Source organism: Protopterus annectens, chromosome 7.part0, assembly GCF_019279795.1.
Source record: "Protopterus annectens isolate FY-2018-M chromosome 7.part0, PAN1.0, whole genome shotgun sequence".
In the NCBI taxonomy this organism is placed as follows: domain Eukaryota; kingdom Metazoa; phylum Chordata; order Ceratodontiformes; family Protopteridae; genus Protopterus; species Protopterus annectens.
This window is the reverse complement of record NC_056739.1, coordinates 1716247575-1716266778: the sequence shown is the minus strand read 5'-3', so window position 1 is coordinate 1716266778 and position 19204 is coordinate 1716247575. Positions and strand designations below refer to the sequence as shown.

The 19204-nt window shown below is 44.4% G+C and overlaps 1 protein-coding gene across 1 annotated transcript in view; it reads right to left on the bottom strand.

The window, feature by feature from the left end:
- The window catches only part of CTDSPL2 (CTD small phosphatase like 2), a gene marked incomplete in the record, with an annotated part of 2284573 nt that overhangs the window by 1837735 nt on the left and 427634 nt on the right, over positions 1-19204 (bottom strand). The window contains 1 exon segment of the mRNA XM_044078258.1: positions 9087-9225. Coding sequence (XP_043934193.1) covers positions 9087-9225 — 139 coding nt within the window.

The following is a 19204-nucleotide window of genomic DNA, read 5'->3' as shown; positions in this document are numbered from 1 at the left end:
ATGCCTTTATACCCGAAGACCAGAAGAGATGACGTCGGGTGAAGTGCGACACCAGCCGAGGCCAGACCCAGACTTTGGAATCCGGCCGACCGAAGGGCTGCCTGACGACAGGACAACCCATTTGTTAGGACTGCAGATGCATCCTTGAAGGACAACCAGGAGGTGAAAGGTCGGGAACCGAACGCATCCAGGAATACAGACTCATCTTCGGTAGGGGCTAGGGGATTCCAGTTCCCCCTCTGCTTAAGCATTTCGAGGATGTCCAAAAAGGAAACATCTTCAGAGGGGGATCCCGGGGACTCTTCTGAATCATCTAAGTCTGTATCCGAAGTGACAGACTCAGGGGAGTCAATATGCTTACTCTTGCACGTCTTACGAAGCGGCTCCTCTGAATGTTCAGGGGAGGCCTTGGAAGAAGAGAAAACATCCAATGGGGTGCCCTGGAGCGCCAGTTCCCCACACTTGAGGTCTGGAAGAGGAACAGAGGTTGGCACAGGCAGTACAGGGGACAAAGCACATGGGGCCGATAGTGGAGCTGACTCAGTGGCCAGCACACTCCTCATAACATCAAAGGCGTCCCTGCTACGATGCAGAGAAGGCTCCGGTTCTGAGGAAATCAAAATCCTTCTCCGCACCGAGGAAGAAGGCTCAGAGGCCAATGTAGGAGCTGAGCTCACCTGCACTGAAGCTCCGAGAGGGAGAAAGTACAGTTGTGTACACTTACCATAAATGTAGATGTTAGAGTGTCTTCACTGTTGCAGTCATCACTGTAGGGTTCTTCCTGCCGGCAGGCAGTCCTCGGTCGGCCAGAATCTCAAAGTCTGGGTGCGGCGTCGGCTGTTCAGTCATGCTCCCTGACGTCAGAGCGCTAGGAGTAGAAAGCTGCCAGCTGACTCCATGTTTTCCAGTCTTTCTTGCCGTGCGGTGAAAGCAGTTCGCAAGTGCCTGTCAGTGACATTTTCTGACAGCATGAGTCACACTTCTTGAACCCAGACACCTTGGATTCTTTGGACATCCTGTAACAAAAAAATATAACAATAGCTACGAATCAAAATACAGTCTAAAGAGAAAAACACAGTACACTACAGACTAAAGCTAAAGTTTTTTTTTTTTTTTTTTTTTTTTTTTAATACGAAAGCCTCCAACTCAAACGGCTAGCCTATAAAGAAGATAGAAGGAAAGCCTCTAACTTAAACGGCTAACCTGACAGGAATAAGGAGAGGGGGGAGGGGGAAAACTCTCTAAATTAAACGAGTTCTAAAGGGATGGGAAGGAAGCTACAAATAGACACTTAGCTAACACAACAAATATAACACTAAAAACTAACAAAAATCCCTAGGAAAAGGACTATTTCTAGTAAAAAAGTTCTATAAAGAAACTTTATACGAGCCTGAGCCAGAAAAATGACACCTCGCAGCTGAAGCGGCAAACGAGATCTGGTTAGCTAGCATTAGGCATTATGGGATAAGGGGTAGCCCCGAGCCAGTAAACAGCTCTCGAGCTATAGAAGATGGCCAAGTCGGAGCCGAGGATCGGCTCCGATCCCAACCAGCAAGAACGAAGGCGAGATAGACAACTTAACATTTACTAATACATATTTAAACACATTAGATAAAGCACATATGAACTATTAAAATTAATTTAAAAACACAAAGAAATGTGAAAACTCCCACTGTATACAAAAAGCAAGGAGACTATTACAATGCAAACATAATTTAAGGATCACAGCAAACAGCAGCTTTGGATTTCTTATACCCTTAGGTCGTAGCTGACTAGCCGGGAATTGCCCTAATGCAAACATTACCAGTTTTTTTTTCTTGTAAGGAACTCCCAGAAGATGAACAACTAGGTGATGGCACTTCACCCAAGCAAGAGGTCTCTTTCCCTGGCCACCCTGAATATAACTTCTCAGAGTACTTCTAGGCCCCAAAGAAGATAGTTTCCCATGCCTGGATCAGACACTAGTACATCAAAGAGAATATTGTGACCCTCACTGCATGGTTGCTGAAGGTGATACATCACCGAAACTCAAAGTAGTAGTTGAATCATCTGAAAAACAACAGTATGCCACTATAGTCTCATCCACTAATGGCTGAAGCACCGTCTGAGCCCATGGTAGTCGCAAGGGCTTCTTAATGTGTTGCATTTTCTTTTTAGATAAAAAAAAGAGAAAAGCCAGCAGGACTGGAATAAGTGTCCATGGAACAGCAGAGGAAAAAGCCTGGATGACAGTAGGCACTGCTGCTGGGACTAGTCAGTCAAAAGATAAGTTATCAGAAAGTGCTCACACGTAACACAAACTTCCTCACACAGTCCCTTTTCAAAAGAAAAGCACAAGCAGTACACAAAAATCCCAAGCAAAAAGTACAGTTTTGTACCTACCATAAATGTAGATGTTCGAAGATCCACATTGCTGCAGTCCTTACTTATGGGTAGTCCGCTGTCCTCGGTCGGCCCGAATACCAAAGTATTAGGCTGACGTCGGTCATGGGCACCTAGATCTGACATCAGAGCGTCAGGGTATAAAGGCGCATGACCGACGTCATATCCTCAGTCTTTTCTTGCCCCAGATGTCAGAAGGCCAAACCAGAAAGGCCACAGCCAAAAACAGAATACCTCCCAAAAACATGCCCAACAACAACCATCACCTAAAGCATAGCACCAAGTCAAACTACAGAGGGAAGGAGGGATGGTAAATTGGACTGCAGCAATGTGGATCTTCGAACATCTACATTTATGGTAGGTACAAAACTGTACTATGTTCTTCATCTCACATTGCTGCAGTCCTTACTTATGGGTAGAATCCCAAAGCAACGGGAAAGGGAGGATGGTAAAAATCATAAAGCATTAGGGGCCGCTAAAATGCCCTGTAAAATTGCAGTGGCAAATCCAGCCCTAGACGTAGAATAAAGAGGAAGGTGGTAATGTTTAGAAAAGGTATGCACTGAACTCCAAGTAGCTGCCTCCAAAATGTCTTTTGTAGCTACCCCCCTTATAAAGGCCGTAGAAGTAGCAGTAGCCCTAGTGGAATGAGGCCTGATTCCAGCAGGAATCTCCTTACCATGATGGGAATAACAGACAGAAATACAAAACCCAATCCATTTAGAAATGGTTTGTTTTGAAACAGGTTTACCCTGTGAACCCAAGGCAAAAGAAACAAACAATTGCTGAGACTGTCTGAACTCCTTGGTTCTGCTCAAATAATAACGCAACTGCCTGTGAATATCCAAAGTATGCAACATTTTCTCCCCTTTATTTTGGGGGTTTGCATAAAAAGTAGGCAAATGAATAGTTTGATTTAAGGCCACACTAGAAACCACTTTAGGCATAAAGGAAGGATTAGTACGCAAAGATACCCTATCCTTATGAAAAATCAGGAAAGGCTCCACTGCCATGAGGGCCTGTAATTCAGAAACCCTTCTTGCAGAGGTAATGGCCAACAAAAAAGCAGTTTTCCATGATAAATACTTTAACTCTGCAATAGCTGCAGGCTCAAAAGGTTGTAGAGTAAGTTTTTCCAACACAAAATTGAGATCCCAAGCAGGAGTAGGAGCTCATTGGGGTCTTATATTCTTTGCCCCTCTAAGAAATTGCTTAAACCAAGGATGAGAGAATAAAGGAGGGTCACAATCATAGTGAGCAGAAATGGCTGCAGCATGAACCTTTATTGAGGAGAAAGACAAACCCTTGTCCAATAATTCAGTAAGATATTGAAGAACAACACTTAAATCAGGTTTGGAGACATCAAAGTCCTTTCCTTTGCTCCAAATAAAAAATCTCCTCCATTTATCAGCGTAAACTTTCCTGGTACTAGGCCTCCTGGCCTCCAAAATAACATTCAAAACTTGTTGTGGAAGCTGAGACCCTCCAGAGTCTAAAACAGAATATGCCAGGCTGTTAGATGCAGAGATTGAATCTTGACATGGAGGAAGTGACTGTCCTCTTGTGACAAAAGGTGCGGAATCAAAGGCAGAGGCCACGGAGGTTCTCGTACTAAACTCCTCAGTAGTGGGTACCAGTGTTGTCGAGGCCAATCCGGTGCTATCAAAATCATGGTTGGCTTGTCTTGTCTGGCCTTCAAAAGTACCTTGGGAAGAAGAGGCAGAGGTGGAAAGGCATATACATGCAGATTGTTCCAACTGAAAGATAGAGCGTCCACCTTCCAAGCTGTGTGATGAAACATTTTGTGCAAAACTTTGGCAACTGGTAATTTAGTGGAGAAGCGAACAGATCTATGTCTGGAGTTCCCCATAACACTGTCAACTGTTGAAATACATGAGGATCCAATTTCCACTCGTGAGGATCCACTATTTGTCTGCTCAATACATCTGCTAAGGAGTTCTGTGCTCCTGGTAGAAACCTTGCCTGAAGATTGAGGTGTAGATTGAGAGCAGTTTCCCACAGAATCATCGCTTGCCTGCAAAGAGGGTAAGAATGGGTTCCCCTGCTTGTTGATGTACCACATGACAGTAGTGTTGTCTGTTTGAATCAACACCTGCCCTGGACGAAGTAAATCTTTGAAAGCCATCAATGCAAACTGGACTGCTAACATTTCCTTCAAGTTGATATGCAAATGTTGGAGTTTGACAGGCCACGTGTTTTGCACCCATTTTCCATTGAGGTGTGCTCCCAAGCCTTGTCCGAGGCATCTGTCGTTAGAATATGACTAGCCTCTGGCCGGGTCACAGAGAGTCCCTTGTTTAGGTGACATTCCTGAGCCCACCACAAAAACTCCTTCTGAATGCAAGGTATTATCTGAATGACAGTGTCTAGATCTTGGCAGTGCTGTGTCCACACATTTTGAGATACCATTGAAGCTTCCTCATATGCAATTTGGCATTGGGAAGCACCAGAATACAAGATGCCATGAACCCCAAGGCTTGAAGGACTGTCCTTGCAGTCAGCCTGGACCGTAGAGACATTTGCTGGAAATAAAGAGAAAGGCTTCTTTGTTTGTCCGGGGTCAAAAAAGCCATCTGGGAAGCTGTATTCAGTCTCACACCCAGAAAGCACATGTCCTGAGAGGGTACTAGACTGGACTTTGTTTCGTTCACAGAATACCCTAGGCATCTTAACACTGCCATCACATACTGTAGATGATGAAGAAGTTCGTCCATTTCTTGTGCAATAATCAGACAGTCATCCAAATAAGGATAAATCTGTATTCCTCTTAGTCTGAAAAATGCTATTACTGGAGCCAGAACCTTTGTGAACACTCTGGCAGTAGATAAGCCAAAGGGCAATGCAGAGAACTGATCATGTAAATTTCCAGCCGAAACGCAGGTACCTCCTGCAACTGGGCCTGATAGGAACATGAAGGTAAGCCTCTTTGAGATCCAGAGTAACCATCCAGTGATCTTTTCCCAACAGAGGTAAAAGCTGTTGTAAAGTCAGCATCTTGAACTTTGGAATGTCCAGGTAAGTGTTGAGGATAGATAAATCCAAAATTGGTCTCCACGTGTCTCCTTTCTTTGGAACTAGAAACAGGCGAGAATAAAATCCTAGGCCCACTTCTGACAGAGGAACTGGCTGTATAGCTCCTATATGAAGTAGTAAAGAAATTTGTCTGCGAGCCTCTATCCTTTGCCGAGGAGGGACGTCTGGCATGCCTTTGAAAGGAGGCATGGTATGGAAATAGAACTTGTAACCTCGGTTTATAATGTCCAATACCCATTTGTCCTGGGTGACTAAATGCCAATTTTGCTTGAAAAGAGCCAACTTTCCTCCCAAAGGAGCTGCCAGGACAGAGGAATCTGGCAGCTGAAAATGCAGGTCATTGGGCCTGTTTACGAAAGGACTGGTCCCTGCCCTCACCAGCAGATTGAGCAGGCGAACTCCATTGTCTCGGCCTGAAGGTACTCTGAGCTCTGCCCCTACCACGCCTAGATCTACCCCTAGACTGAGAATCAGAAGAAGGGTACGTCCACCCCTTAGTAGGCCAATTTCTACTAAACTTTGGAGGTTGTACCTGCAAAAAATCTTTAACAGTCTGCATAGACTTAGCCTTGTCTTCCATTTTCTTTAAGACTGACTCCACAGGAGGACCAAACAAAACTTCAGACTGCAAAGGGCCATCCAGAATTCTAGACTTAACATGCTCAGACAAATTCTGATCCTTAAGCCAGGCGTGCCTACGAATAACTGAACTAGTGGCAGCCACCCTAGAGGAAGCCTGTAAAGCATCAAAACCACATTGCAAAGAGTGCTTACCCACCTGTTCAGAAACATGCACTAAATCCTGCAATTCTTTACACTCTATGCCCTCTGCCAAAGCATCCACTTTAGATCTTAGCTGAGAAAGGAGGAAATTCTGATACTTCAACATATGAAACTGGCAGTTCAAAGCTCTCATTGCTAAAGTAGAAGAGGTATACACCTTCTTACCCCATCTATCCAAAGCTCTAGCTTCCTTATCCAGAGGAACCGGATTCTTAACAACAGAGGCTCTAACACCCTTAGGCCCCTGACTAATAGTTTCTGGGTCCGCCCTAGGACTCTTATACAGATATTTATGAGCCTCAGGCACCCTGTAATACCTGTCCGGTTTAACTGGGGCAGGAGGCACAGAATCTGGATTAAGGGAAGCTTCCGTGAAAACATCTGAAACAACATCCAAAACCGGAGGTATAGCTAAGGGTCTATGCTGTGGTAAAAACAAGAACTCCCTAAGCCTCTTCCGGGAATCAGAGTAATCTTGTCCCTCCCACTTAAAATGCTCCCTCATGGAATGGAGAGTTTCTGAAAATGAAAAATCCTCTGGAGGAGAAGCAGGAGGAGTGGAATCCTCTGCATCAGAATCAGATTAAGGAGGGAAATCTTGAATGTCCTCAGTAGCAGACTCTGAATCATCTGAGGCCTGCTCCAAACTTTCCAACTCTGGCTCCATCCTGGGCCTCTTATCAGGAGGGGGCATAGAACCTCTAATTAAAGTAATCAAATCCTCTGCCATTTTAAGCATGTGCTTTTTAGGCACAGACCCTGAAGAACCAGAACTGACACCAGAGGAAGACAAAACAGACCTGCTCTTAGAAGGAGCCTTAGAAACAGTAGCAGAAGGCCTAACCACCTTAGGCATAGAAGGGAGAATAGTAACCTGAGAGGCCCCTTCAGCCTGGCCTGCCTCCTGAGAGGCCACATCTTGTAAAATCAAAGTTTCCCCCTGGGACTCAACAGAAACTTCAGCCGGATCCACCTGTTCAGCTGTAGCTTCTAAAGGTCCGGCGTCCGAAACGGACGAATCATCCTGCCTAGGCTTTAAAGATTTGTCTTTGCGCTTCTTAGTAGAGGCAGGCGTCAGAACATCCGACAGCATATTATAGTTACACCTCTTGCCAAAGACTAACCTAGCGCAATCTAACCTCCGTTTTATAGTGCGCTTATTAAACCTAGCACAAAACCGACACCCGACTACGTCGTGCTCCGGTCCCAAACAAGGAATACAAAGCGAGTGGTAATCCCTATGCGGTATCTGTTTCCCACAAGAAATACAATTATTCACTTTTTCTGACATCCGGTAAGTAACTGAGGCAAGAAAAACAAAATATTCCCAACGGGTACTTAGCCCAACTTGGTATCGGTCTGAAACTCAGCGAAAATTTCAGAACGCACGGCACTTGCAACTCTGCTTCTGCATCGGACCATGCGGCAAAAAAGACTGAGGATATGACGTCAGTCATGCGCCTTTATACCCTGACGCTCTGATGTCAGATCTAGGCGCCCATGACCGACGTCAGCCTAATACTTTGGTATTCGGGCCGACCGAGGACAGCGGACTACCCATAAGTAAGGACTGCAGCAATGTGAGATGAAGAACATCTGAAAGGCCACTCTCTGAAGTGCACTGACAGAAAACCAGCAGGTAAGTTGCCAAAGTGCACACAAACACTTATCAACTTTTCCTGCCCTGTAAAATACTTTATAATCCTTAAAACTTACACAAAATAAAAGTTTTCAAATCCAGTACATTCTTACTGTAAAATTAGTTCCCAATAGTCAAAAATAAGCCCTATACTAAAAATAGCTGTTCCTGAGAGGAATCTTCCAATGTTACAAAAATATCAGGTTTCTTAAAGGGGAAATACTGCTTCTATTTATAAAAGAAACTAATGTTTTCTTAAAAGGTCAATAATTTCTGTGTGAAAGGGTTCTCTATGTAGACTTATCTGGCAGAAATGAAGCTTGGGGCACACTACTGTTCTTGTTAAGCCTCAAAGCTGCTTCCTCTCAAGGCAGTAAGAAAGTACTGAAATAGTATACACACCAACTGCTGACTTCCCTCCAAGGGGCTACCCAATCAGCAGTCAGTGTAGGTACAAGCAGCTGGCTGACTGTTGTATCCCAAGGCAGGAAACAACCTATAAAGCTAAAGGCTGCTGCTGCAATAAGAACAATTAACATCTGGGTAAGACTTCCTTGAATCCTAATGCTGCCCTTCATGGTCTCACTACGCAAACCCTTTTAGCCAGTCCCTTTACAATGTTCCATCATGGTCTCTGGCATGTCAGTCTTAAGGTAAACTTCTAGCTACTTACACTAATGTTTTCATACAGGCAGGTTGCAACACTGGCCGTTTCTGAATCTTTCAAAGATGTTCTCCAAGGGCAAGAAAAAGGGACAATCCTGTGAAGGTGACACACAGTGAATGACTACAGAAACGCTCCAAAAGTGTTACACTTCTCCAGCAAAGAACTCTTACTAAACAGTCAAAGCAGACTGGGATCCAAACAATAAGTGGGTCCACAGGATAGGTCCCACTCATACAAGGCTATGGACACCATCACACATATAGGAAGAGAGAACATGTTCCCCAGAAGGATAAGAGTTTTAAATAATACTCACTAAGCAAACCCTTGAAAATAAAACCCAGCTATCAACCCAAGTTCTTGTACAACCAGTCCACAACACTGGAAGATGAGATGACAGCTGTTAATATTCTGCATTTATCACATCAAATAAGTTAAGTAATATCTGAAAAGGTTACCAATTTAAGAAGTATATTTGAAAGAAAAGACAATACGTAAAGGAAGCCAAACAAAACTTTAAATATTTTTCCCTAAGTAATAGTAACACAGATGTAACTAACCAACCTCCATTGACTTGACTTTTCCGCCTAATTCTTGAAATCTGCTTGTTAGACTTGTCGATAGTTCCTGGAGTTGAAGATATCAGGTTACTATCTAAGTCATGTTCGGTGCGACACTTCTTTGAAGGATTTTCTTGTTCATCCTTTACACACACACAAAAATGAAAAAAAAAAAAAAAAAAAGTTAACCTGCACTGTATTTGTTGCCAAAAAACAAGAGACTAGTACTACTACTACCTTAGTAGTGATTTCGTTCACACACTATCACATTTCTGGTAAAGGACTGAAGGTGACAATACTCCTTCAGGAATAACTATTGCGTTCATTTTGCAGGCACACAACATGCAAGCAACACCACTTTTATACCATTAAAGAATTAAATAATCTTAAATGCCTAGATGGAAAGAACAGAAGGCAAATGAACATAATGGAGAGCTGTCGAACAAATAGTAAAAACAAAGTCAGTTTACTCCGCAGCAAGCTCAGACTCTTGCACCTTTTCACAGGCCAAGCCTGCACAGCTGTCTTATATCCCACCACTCTGTTCAGCAGATTATTTCAAGCCTACATCATCTTTTTCCCTACAAAAGTATCTCCTTGGGCAGTACTTGCATGTATTTCTTGCATGTATTTCCTGGCAGATGCCTCCTGTCCCATCTCCTTCACTCCAAAGTAAAAAAAGAAGTTAAGAACTCACCATAACATTCCATGTGAGTTGTTCATCTCACCTTCATTCTTTACAGACGGGTTTGGAGCCAATCCTGGGCTCCGACTCGGCCAACTGCAAAAGCTCAAGGTCTTCAACCAGCTCTGGGGCAAACTACCTATCCCATGATGCACCCTGATCTTCCCTTAGATCTTGTTTGCTGCATGACTACTTAGTAGTACAAATATGCCACTCAGAGAGTTGGATACAAGACAAAGCACTCTATACGGACCTCAAGTAGACTGGATGGGGGTTGGAAGGTGGGACACTAGAATGAAGGCAAGATGAACATCTCACATGGAACGTTATGGTGAGTACATAACTTCTTTATGTGAAGTTGTTCAATCTCGCCGTTCATTCTTTACTGATGGGTAGCATCCAAAGCACCATCTTCTTGGGTGGCCCACGGGAGTATATTCCTCAGAAAGTACAGTTGTGTACCTACCATAAATGTAGATGTAGATGTTCGAGTGTATTCACTGTTGCAGTCATTACTCTTGGGTTATCCTGCTGGCAGGCTACCCGCAGTCTGCCTCAATTCCAAAGTCTTGGTCCGGCGTCGGATGCTGTCACCTATTCCCTGACAACAGTGTGCCAGGGGTATAAAAGATGCAGCCGACGCCATTTTCTTCAGTTTTTCTAGCCCCAGATGTCAGGTGCCCCAAAAGGGTAGGCTAAATAGATTATGCCAATAAACATGCATGCACTAAAGTAAACATTTCCTTCATCTACAAGCAAATACACCACATAGGTTGTACAGAATAGAGAAGTACAGATAAGACCCAGCAAAAGAAAGGGGGATGGTGGGAGGGTAACCTGGACTGCAACAGTGAATACACTCGAACATCTACATTTATGGTAGGTACACAACTGTACTATGTTCATCGTGTTTTACTGTTGCAGTCATTACTCTTGAGTTGAATCCCAAAGCTGAGGATGGGTGGCTGGGCTAAATAGGATTAGGAGAGGCTATGAGGCCTTGCAGAACTGCAGTGGCAAAGCCTGCTCTGGATTTAGAGTATAGAGGTAAGTGGTAGTGCTTTGTAAAAGTGTGCACTGAACTCCAAGCTGCAGCCTCTAAGATGTCTATGGTTGCTACTCCTCTGAGGAAGGCTGCTGAAGTGGCAGCTGCTCTGGTAGAATGTGGCCTAATGCCCTTAGGCACTGATTTGCCATGCTGTGAGTAGCAGAAACTAATGCAATGGCCTATCCATTTTCAAATAGTCTGTTTTGAGATAGCCTTTCCTTGTGATCCTGCAGCATATGCCACTAAAAGTTGCTCAGTCTTTTTGAAAGCTTTAGTTCTGTCCAAGTAGAAGCGTAGCTGTCTGTGTATGTCCAAAGAACGAAGAAGTCTCTCACCCTTGTTCTGTGGGTTTCGATAAAAGGTAGGCAAGTGAATGGTTTGGTTAAGGGCCACACTGGACACCACCTTAGGCATAAATGTAGGGTTCGTCCTCAGAGAAACCCTGTCTGGATGGAAAATGATAAAAGGTTCCACAGCCATGAGTGCCTGTAACTCCGAGACTCATCTTGCAGAAGTTATTGCCAGAAGCAGAGCTGTTTTCCAGGATAAGAATTTTATATCAGCTGTTGAGGCTGGCTCAAAAGGAGGCAGTGTGAGTTTTTCCAAGACATAATTGAGGTCCCATGCAGGTATTGGTGCTCTCCTTGGAGGTCTTATGTTTTTGGCCCCTCTGAGGTACTGCCTTAAAGGATGAGAAAAGATAGGTGGTTCCGTATTGTAATGGGCTGAAATGGCAGAGGCATGAATCTTAATTGATGAAAAGGATAGGCCTTTGTCCAGCATCTCAGTTAAGTATTGTAAAATCTGAGGAATATTTGATACAAACGTGTCAATTCCTTGTTCCTGGTTCCAAGCACAGAATCTCTTCCATTTTTCTGCATAAGATTTTTGGTACTGGGCCCCCTGGCCTCCAAGATAACATCCATTACAGCTTTGGAAAGAAGAGTGTTCTGAATGGCTACATTATCCGCCATGCTGCCAGATTTAAGGTCCTGAGTTGGCTGTGCAGGATCGGATTGTTTTGTTGGGTCAGTAAGTGAGAAGTTAGAGGCAATGTCCAGGCTGGGCCTTGAGACAAGATCTTTAGGATTGGGTACCAGTGCTGGCGTGGCCAGTCTGGGGCAATCAGTATCATTTTTGGCTTCTCTTGTCTGACCTTTGAGTACCTTGGGGAGGAGAGACAGTCGAGTAAAGGCATATACTGTTAGGTTTTTCCAACTGAAGGATAGGGCATCCACTTTCCATGCTTGCTTGTGACAAATTCTTGGCAGTTGTGAGGGGAGGCAAATAGATCTATGTCTGGGCATCCCCATTTCCTTGTTATCATGCTGAAGACTTGTAGATCCAGTTTCCACTCGTGGGGATCCATGAGGTTTCTGCTTAGTTCGTCTGCCAGAGTATTTATTTTTCCTGGCAGGAATTGTGCTTGCAGGTGAACTTGATAAGTCAATGTTGTGTCCCACAAAGGCATGGCTTGTCTGTAGTTTTCCTGGATGAAGTAGATCCTTGAAAGCTGTCAGGGCATTCTGAACAGCTAGCATCTCTTTTTGAATGATATGAAGATGCACCTGGCTTGCGGGCCATGTGCCCTGAATACATTTTCCTGCCATGTGGGCCCCCCAGGCATAATCTGATGCATCCGTTGTTAGTGTCTGCATGGCTGTGGGTAAAGTGAATGGCTGCCCCTTGTTGTGGTGACAGGCCTGTGCCCACCATCGAAACTCCTCAGCAGGCAGGGAATGAGGGTAATTAATGTTTCCAGGATGTGGTAATGTTGAGTCCAAACACTTTTTAGATACCAATGTAGTTTCCTCATATGCAGTCTGGCATATGGAATTAGCAGAATGCAGGAAGCCATGAAGCCCAAAGCCTGCAGTATTCTTCTTGCAGATAAATGGGTCTTTGTTGCCAACATTTTGAAGTAAGAAGTCAGTTGCCTTTGTTTGTCTGGCGTGAGATAAGCCATCTGGGCAGTTGTATTTAAGCTTGCACCCAGGAATATTATCTCTTGAGAAGGTACTAGTTTTGATTTCTTTTCGTTTACTGTGTACCCTAGGCAAATTAGCAATCTTTTTACAAACGCCAGATGCTTTACTAGAATGTCTTTGTTCTCTGCTTGAATAAGGCAGTCGTCCAAGTAAGGACATATCTGAATTCCTCTTTGTCTGCAAAATGCAATTACTGGTGCAAGGCATTTTGTGAAGACCCTGAGTGCAGTAGATAAGCCAAAGGGCAGTGCAGAGAATTAGTGCATTGAGCCAGCTATGAATCTGAGGTATCTTCTGCAAGATTGTCTGATTGGGACATGCAGGTATGCCTCTTTTAGGTCCATAGTTATGAGCCAAGCCTTCTTGCCCAGCATGGGCAGTAGCTGCTGCAGAGTCAACATTATGAATTTGGAATGTCCAGAAATGTGTTTAGAATAGACAGGTCCAGTATTGTTCTCCAGGCTTTGTCCTTTCTGGGCACCAAGAAAAGTCTCGAGTAAAATGCTTGTCCCTGCTCTTGTTATGGTACCTATTGAATGGCCCTCATGTCCATGAGGGATGAAACTTGCTTTTGTGCCTCTGCCCACTGATTGTGCGGCAGGTCTGGCATACCTTTTGCCCTTGGCAGGGTGTGAACGTGGAACCTGTAGCCCTGAGACACTATGTTCAAGACCTATATGTCCTGGGTAATCATGTGCCAATTTGGTGAAAAAAGTGCTAGTTTTCCCCCTAAGGGGGCTGCCAAAAGATAAGTGCTTGGTTCTGGCAGAGGAAAGTCACTGGGACTGTTTCCTGTATGGTTGTGATTTGTCTTCTCTCCTTTTGGAAGTAGAAGCACCCCATTGTTTAGGCCTGTATGAGCCTTGGGGCTGGGATCTGCCTCTGGGGCGTCTGTATCTGCCTCTGTGGCCTGTCTGAGACTGGAAAGGACCAATTCTTTGTAGGCCAGTTCCTGCTAAATCTGGGTGGCTGTACCTGTAGGAAATCCTTGACTGTCTGCATGGATTTCACTTTATCCTCCAATTTCTTCAACACTTCTTCTGCTTTAACACCAAACAAAGTATCATGTTGTAATGGAGCATCCAATAATTTTGCTTTAACATGATCAGGCAGATTCTGTTCCTTTAACCAAGCATGCCTTCTAATGACAGAACCCGTGACAGCGGCCCTGAAAGAGGCCTCCAGTGAATCAAAACCACTTTGAGAAGTATGCTTTCCCACTTGTTCAGCTGCATGCAATAAATCCTGCATTTCCTTATCAGAACATTCAGAATTTGTCAACATTTTCCATTTAAGCAGTGACATTAAGTATTGCTGATATTTAAGCATATGAAACTGACAATTTAAAGTCCTTACAGCCAAGGTAGCAGAAGTGTAAACATTTTTCCCCCATCTGTCCAGTGCCCTAGAATCCCTATCAAAGGGGACAGGGTTTTTTGCAGTGGAAGCCTTGACCCCTTTGGGACCCTGAGATATAGTTTCTGTGTCAGCAGCAGGGTTTTTATATAGAAATTTATGAGAGTCTGGAACCCTGTAGTATCCGTCTGGCTTAGCAGGTGCAGGGGGTAAAGAGTCAGGAGACAGGCCGGACTCTGAAAATACATCATCTACAATGTCTAGAACAAGTGGAATAGCAAGAGGTCTGTGCTGACGTAGTAAAAGAAAGTCGCTGTGCGTTTTCATAGATTCTGAGTAATCTTGCCTCTCCCAGTGAAAATGCTCCCTCATGGTATGCAGGGTTTCCCCAAAAGAATAATCCTCAGGAGGAGAGGCTGAAGGAATAGATTCTTCAGCATCAGAATCCTCATAGGGAGGAAGAGAGTATCCCCGTTCAGAAGAGGAATCAGAGGAAATTGAAACCTGATCAGAAGAGTCATATTCTGTCTCTTGCCTAGGCCTCTTATCAGGAGGGGGATGGGAACCCCTGATCAAAGTAATTAGGTCTTCGGCCATTTTAAGCATCTGTTTCTTAGGCATGGAAGTCTGTCCAGGAGAAAGCTGTACTGGTTTCTTAGTCTTTAGAGCTGTTTTAGTCTTTGAAGCTGAGGTTGGCTTGACATATAATTGTGTAGGTCTGAAAACACCCTCAAAAGCCGATGCCTGCTCAGCGGCTCCGGACCCATCTGAGGAAATAGTTTCAGAGAGTCCCAATACCTTGAGTATCCAGAGGCCTAGTTGGCGCCACGTGGGAGTAGGAAGTGGCCTGTGGCTCTGAGGTAGTGGGCGTCAGGGGCTGCGAAAGCGCCTCACTGAGAACCGGCGACTGGCCTAGCGGGGGTCTCGTCTGTTTTGGATGCCTGTCCTTTTCCTTTTCCTTGCGCTTTTTATAAACTCCAGTTGTCAGCTGTTCTGATGACATTATATAATTAAACCTTCGGCTAAAGTAATGAAAGGCAAAATCGTACCAACGCTTAATAGTGCGTTGCTAAATCTAGCACAAAACTGGCAACTTGCAACGTCGTGATCAGGGACTAGGCAAGGAATACAGCAAGAATGAAAATCCTTATGAGGTATTTGCTTCCCACAAGAAATACAATTGTTAACTTTTTCTGACATTGGTCTGGAGCAAGAAAAAAGTTTCCCCAACAAGGTACTTAGCTTTAATGAGGACTTCAGATCTGAAATTTGATTTTGAAAATCTCAGGAGTCGGCCGACTGGCACTTGCGAACTGCTTTTGCTTCGGGCACCGCGCGGCAAGAAAGAATGAAGAAAATGGCGTTGGCTGCATCTTTTATACCCCTGGTGCACTGACGTCAGGGAAGAGGTGACAGCAACCGACGCCGAACCAAGACTTTGGAATTCAGGCCGACTGCGGGTAGCCTGCCAGCAGGATAACCCGAGAGTAATGACTGCAACAGTGAAACACTATGAACATCTGTGGAACCAAAGGAGGCCCTGTCCCTAGAGGCATTGTCTACTTTGTAATGAGTGATAAAGGTATGAGGTGTTGACCAGGTAGCTGCTGCACAAATAGAGTCTAATGGTAACCTCGCAAAAAAGGCTAATGAGGTTGAAATAGCTCTAGTAGAGTGGGCCTTTACTATTTGTTGCAAGGGGGCATTTTGTGAATTATAAATGAAGGAAATGCAATCTGATATCCACCTTGACTAGGTTACTTTTGTCACTGAGGTACCCTTCTTTGACTCTGAAATGGAAATAAATAGTTGATCCGTTGACCTGAATTGTTTCGGTCTGTCTAGATAAAATCGTAGTTGTCGATGAACATCAAGTTTGTGCAGCATCTGTTCCATCCTATTTGTGTATGGGGGAAAGAAAACTGGCAACTCAATAGATCGGTTAAGATTTGCCTCTGTACAAACTTTTGGTAAAAAGGATGGATTTGTTCTGAGCGAAACTCTCATTATGGAATTCAGATAAGGAGGTTTGATGGTTAGGGCTTGCAGCTCAGAAATCTGGCAAGCAGAAGTAATGGCTATCAGAAATATAGTCTTCCATGAAAGGAATTTCAAAGAACAGGGCAAGGCTGGTTCGAAAGGGGGTAGTATGATTCCGGACAAAACAAAATTTAGATTCCATGGCATGACTGGACCTTTGATTGGTGGCCTCAAATGAATGGCACCTTTAAGAAAGACTTTAGCAAATTGATGCGACATGACATTAGCGCCTTGGAAACCAAAATGAAAGTTTGATATCGCTGCTAATTGAACTCTGATGGTAGCTGGAGCTGCTCCTTCGTTGAAAAGTTTAGTTAGGAATTCCAATATTGATGGGATTGGAGCTAGGTAAGGATCAACATCATTCTGAAAGGCCCATAAAGAAAATCTCTTCCATTTGCTAAGATACGACTTTCTGGTAGATGATTTATGAGAGCATGTTATAATATGTTGTGCCTCAGTTGAGCGGTTGTAAATCCTGGCTAGCAGCCAAGCTGTCAGTTTGAGGGAATGAACTGAAGTATGAAGAGCCCCCGATGAATGGGTCAACAGATCCAGAACTAGGTCCAGGACCCAAGGTTCTTCCAAAAGATGAGGCTGGAGGAAGGGGAACCTAATTTGCCAAGGCCAGTCAGGGGCTTTTAGCATCATGGCCCTTCCCAGCAGCTTTGCTTTCTGTAATACCTTAAGAATGAGACGGAAGGGGGGAAATGCATAAAGGAGACCAAGGGACCAATTGTGCACCAGTGCATTCCTTTGGGGCTTCCCCGGCTGAGGAATTAGGGCAAAGTAGCTGCTGCATTTCGTGTTTGTTGGGGTTGCAAAAAGATCACAGCAAGACCACTCATGAGGCAGTAAGATTGCACTGTTCAGCTAGTCTGCTACAACACTGGATTTCCCTGGGATGTGCGTTGCTAACAGAAAGCGCTGGGAGGAGATTGCCCACTGCCAAACTCTCACGGCCTCTCGACACAGGGGGTAAGATTTGGTTCCTCCTTGCTTGTTGATGTACCAGACCACTGACTTGTTGTTCATCTGAATTGCAATTGTTCCCAGAGGTAGAGAGTCTTGAAAGGACTGCAACGCTAGAAGTACTGCTCTCATCTCCAGGACATTTATATGCAGATGAGCCTCATGTTTCTTCCACGTGCCTTGGGCTGTTCTTCCTTGAAAATGTGCCCCACCAATCAAGGAAGCATCCGTGGTAACCGTGGCTATGGGATTGGGTAGAACGAATGGACGTCCCTGAGATACAAGTCGAGATGTCAGCCACCATTGAAGGTCCTTCTTGCATGCATCCGTTATAACAATTTGATGTGATACTGGAAGTTCCTGAAAGAACCATTGAGAGAACAGGAACCATTGTAGACTTCGTATATGCATTCATGCGAGGGGAATGGCAATGATTGCTGCTGCCATCGATCCTAGCAACTGGAGTACCATTGAGACTGGGGCTTTTTTTCTCAGAAGCAGGTCTGATACTTGCCCTCGTAAGAGCGAAATTCTTTCTAGAGGCAGACAATGTCATAGAAAAAGAAGTTATGTACCTACCATAACGTTCCATGTAAGTTGTCTTCATCTCGCCTTCTTTCCTACTGGTTGGGATTGGAGCCAATCCTTGGCTCCGACTCGGCCATCTTCTATAGCGCGAGAGCTGTTTACTGGCTCGAGGCTACCCCTTATCCCATGATGCCTAGTGCTAGCAATACATATCTCATTTGCAATAGCTAACCCCAGACATAGCCAAAGAATCAACCTGTCCAAACAAACAGGATGAGTAAACCTGTCATACTCTCTCAGTAGAGGAACAAACCAGAAAACACTCAGCCAGTGAAACCAAAACTCCTCTCCATCCAATAGGAGAGGGGGAATGGAGGGTGGGACGTAAGAAAGAAGGCAAGATGAAGACAACAAACATGGAACATTATGGTAGGTACATAACTTCTTTATGTTAAGTTGTCTATCTTGCCTTCGTTCTTGCTGGTTGGGAAAGCATCCCTAGCACCTACAATCCTGGGCGGCTCATTGGAACAGCCTCTTCAGAACAGTGGAACCAAAGTCAGCTCTGCTCCTGGAGACCATATCTAGCTTGTAATGAGAAATAAAGGTATGAGGATTTGCCCACGTAGCAGCTGCACAGACAGAATCCATGGGCAACCTAGATTGGAAGGCTACAGAGGTGGCCAAAGCCTTAGTAGAATGAACTTTTGGTTTGACAGAAAACGGTTTGTTTCTCAATTGATAAATGAAAGTAATAATGTGAGACAACCACCTGGATAAGGACACTTTGGAAACTGGGAGACCTTGTTTGCCTAGGGCGTAGGAAAGGAATAGTTGGTCCGACTTCCTTAGTCCTATGCAAGTAAAAACGCAATTGTCTATGAAAGTCCAATTGGTGTAATTTGTATTCTGCCTTCTTGGAGTGGTTAGGGAAAAACACAGGAAGCTCTATAGATTGGTTTAAATTGTTTTCTGAGCAGACTTTCGGAAGGAATGAGGGATTAGTCCTCAGAGCAACCCTGTCCTTATGAAAAACTAAGTATGGAGGACGAACACATAGTGCCTGAAGTTCAGAGACGCGTCTGGCTGAAGTAATAGCTACCAGAAAAAGTGTTTTCCAAGATAGAAACTTAATGGAGCAGGATGCTGCAGGTTCACAGGGGGGCATAATTAAGGTGGTTAGTACCAAATTAAGATCCCAAGGAGGGGGGGGATCTCTCACTGGAGGTCTAAGGAGAGTAGTCCCTCTTAAAAAGGCTTTATAGAGCTTATGAGACAATCTTAGAATTAGACAACCCAACATGAAAGTTAGAAATGGCCACCAATTGAACCCTGATTGTAGCAGAAGCGGACCCAGAATGAAAAAGTTGTGCTAGGAACTCCAAAATTTCATGGACTGGGGCTGAAAAAGGATCTACGTTCCTAGCCTCTGCCCAACAAGAAAAACGTTTCCATTTGCTAGCATAAGTCTTTCTAGTTGTGGACTTGTGAGAGGAGACAATCTC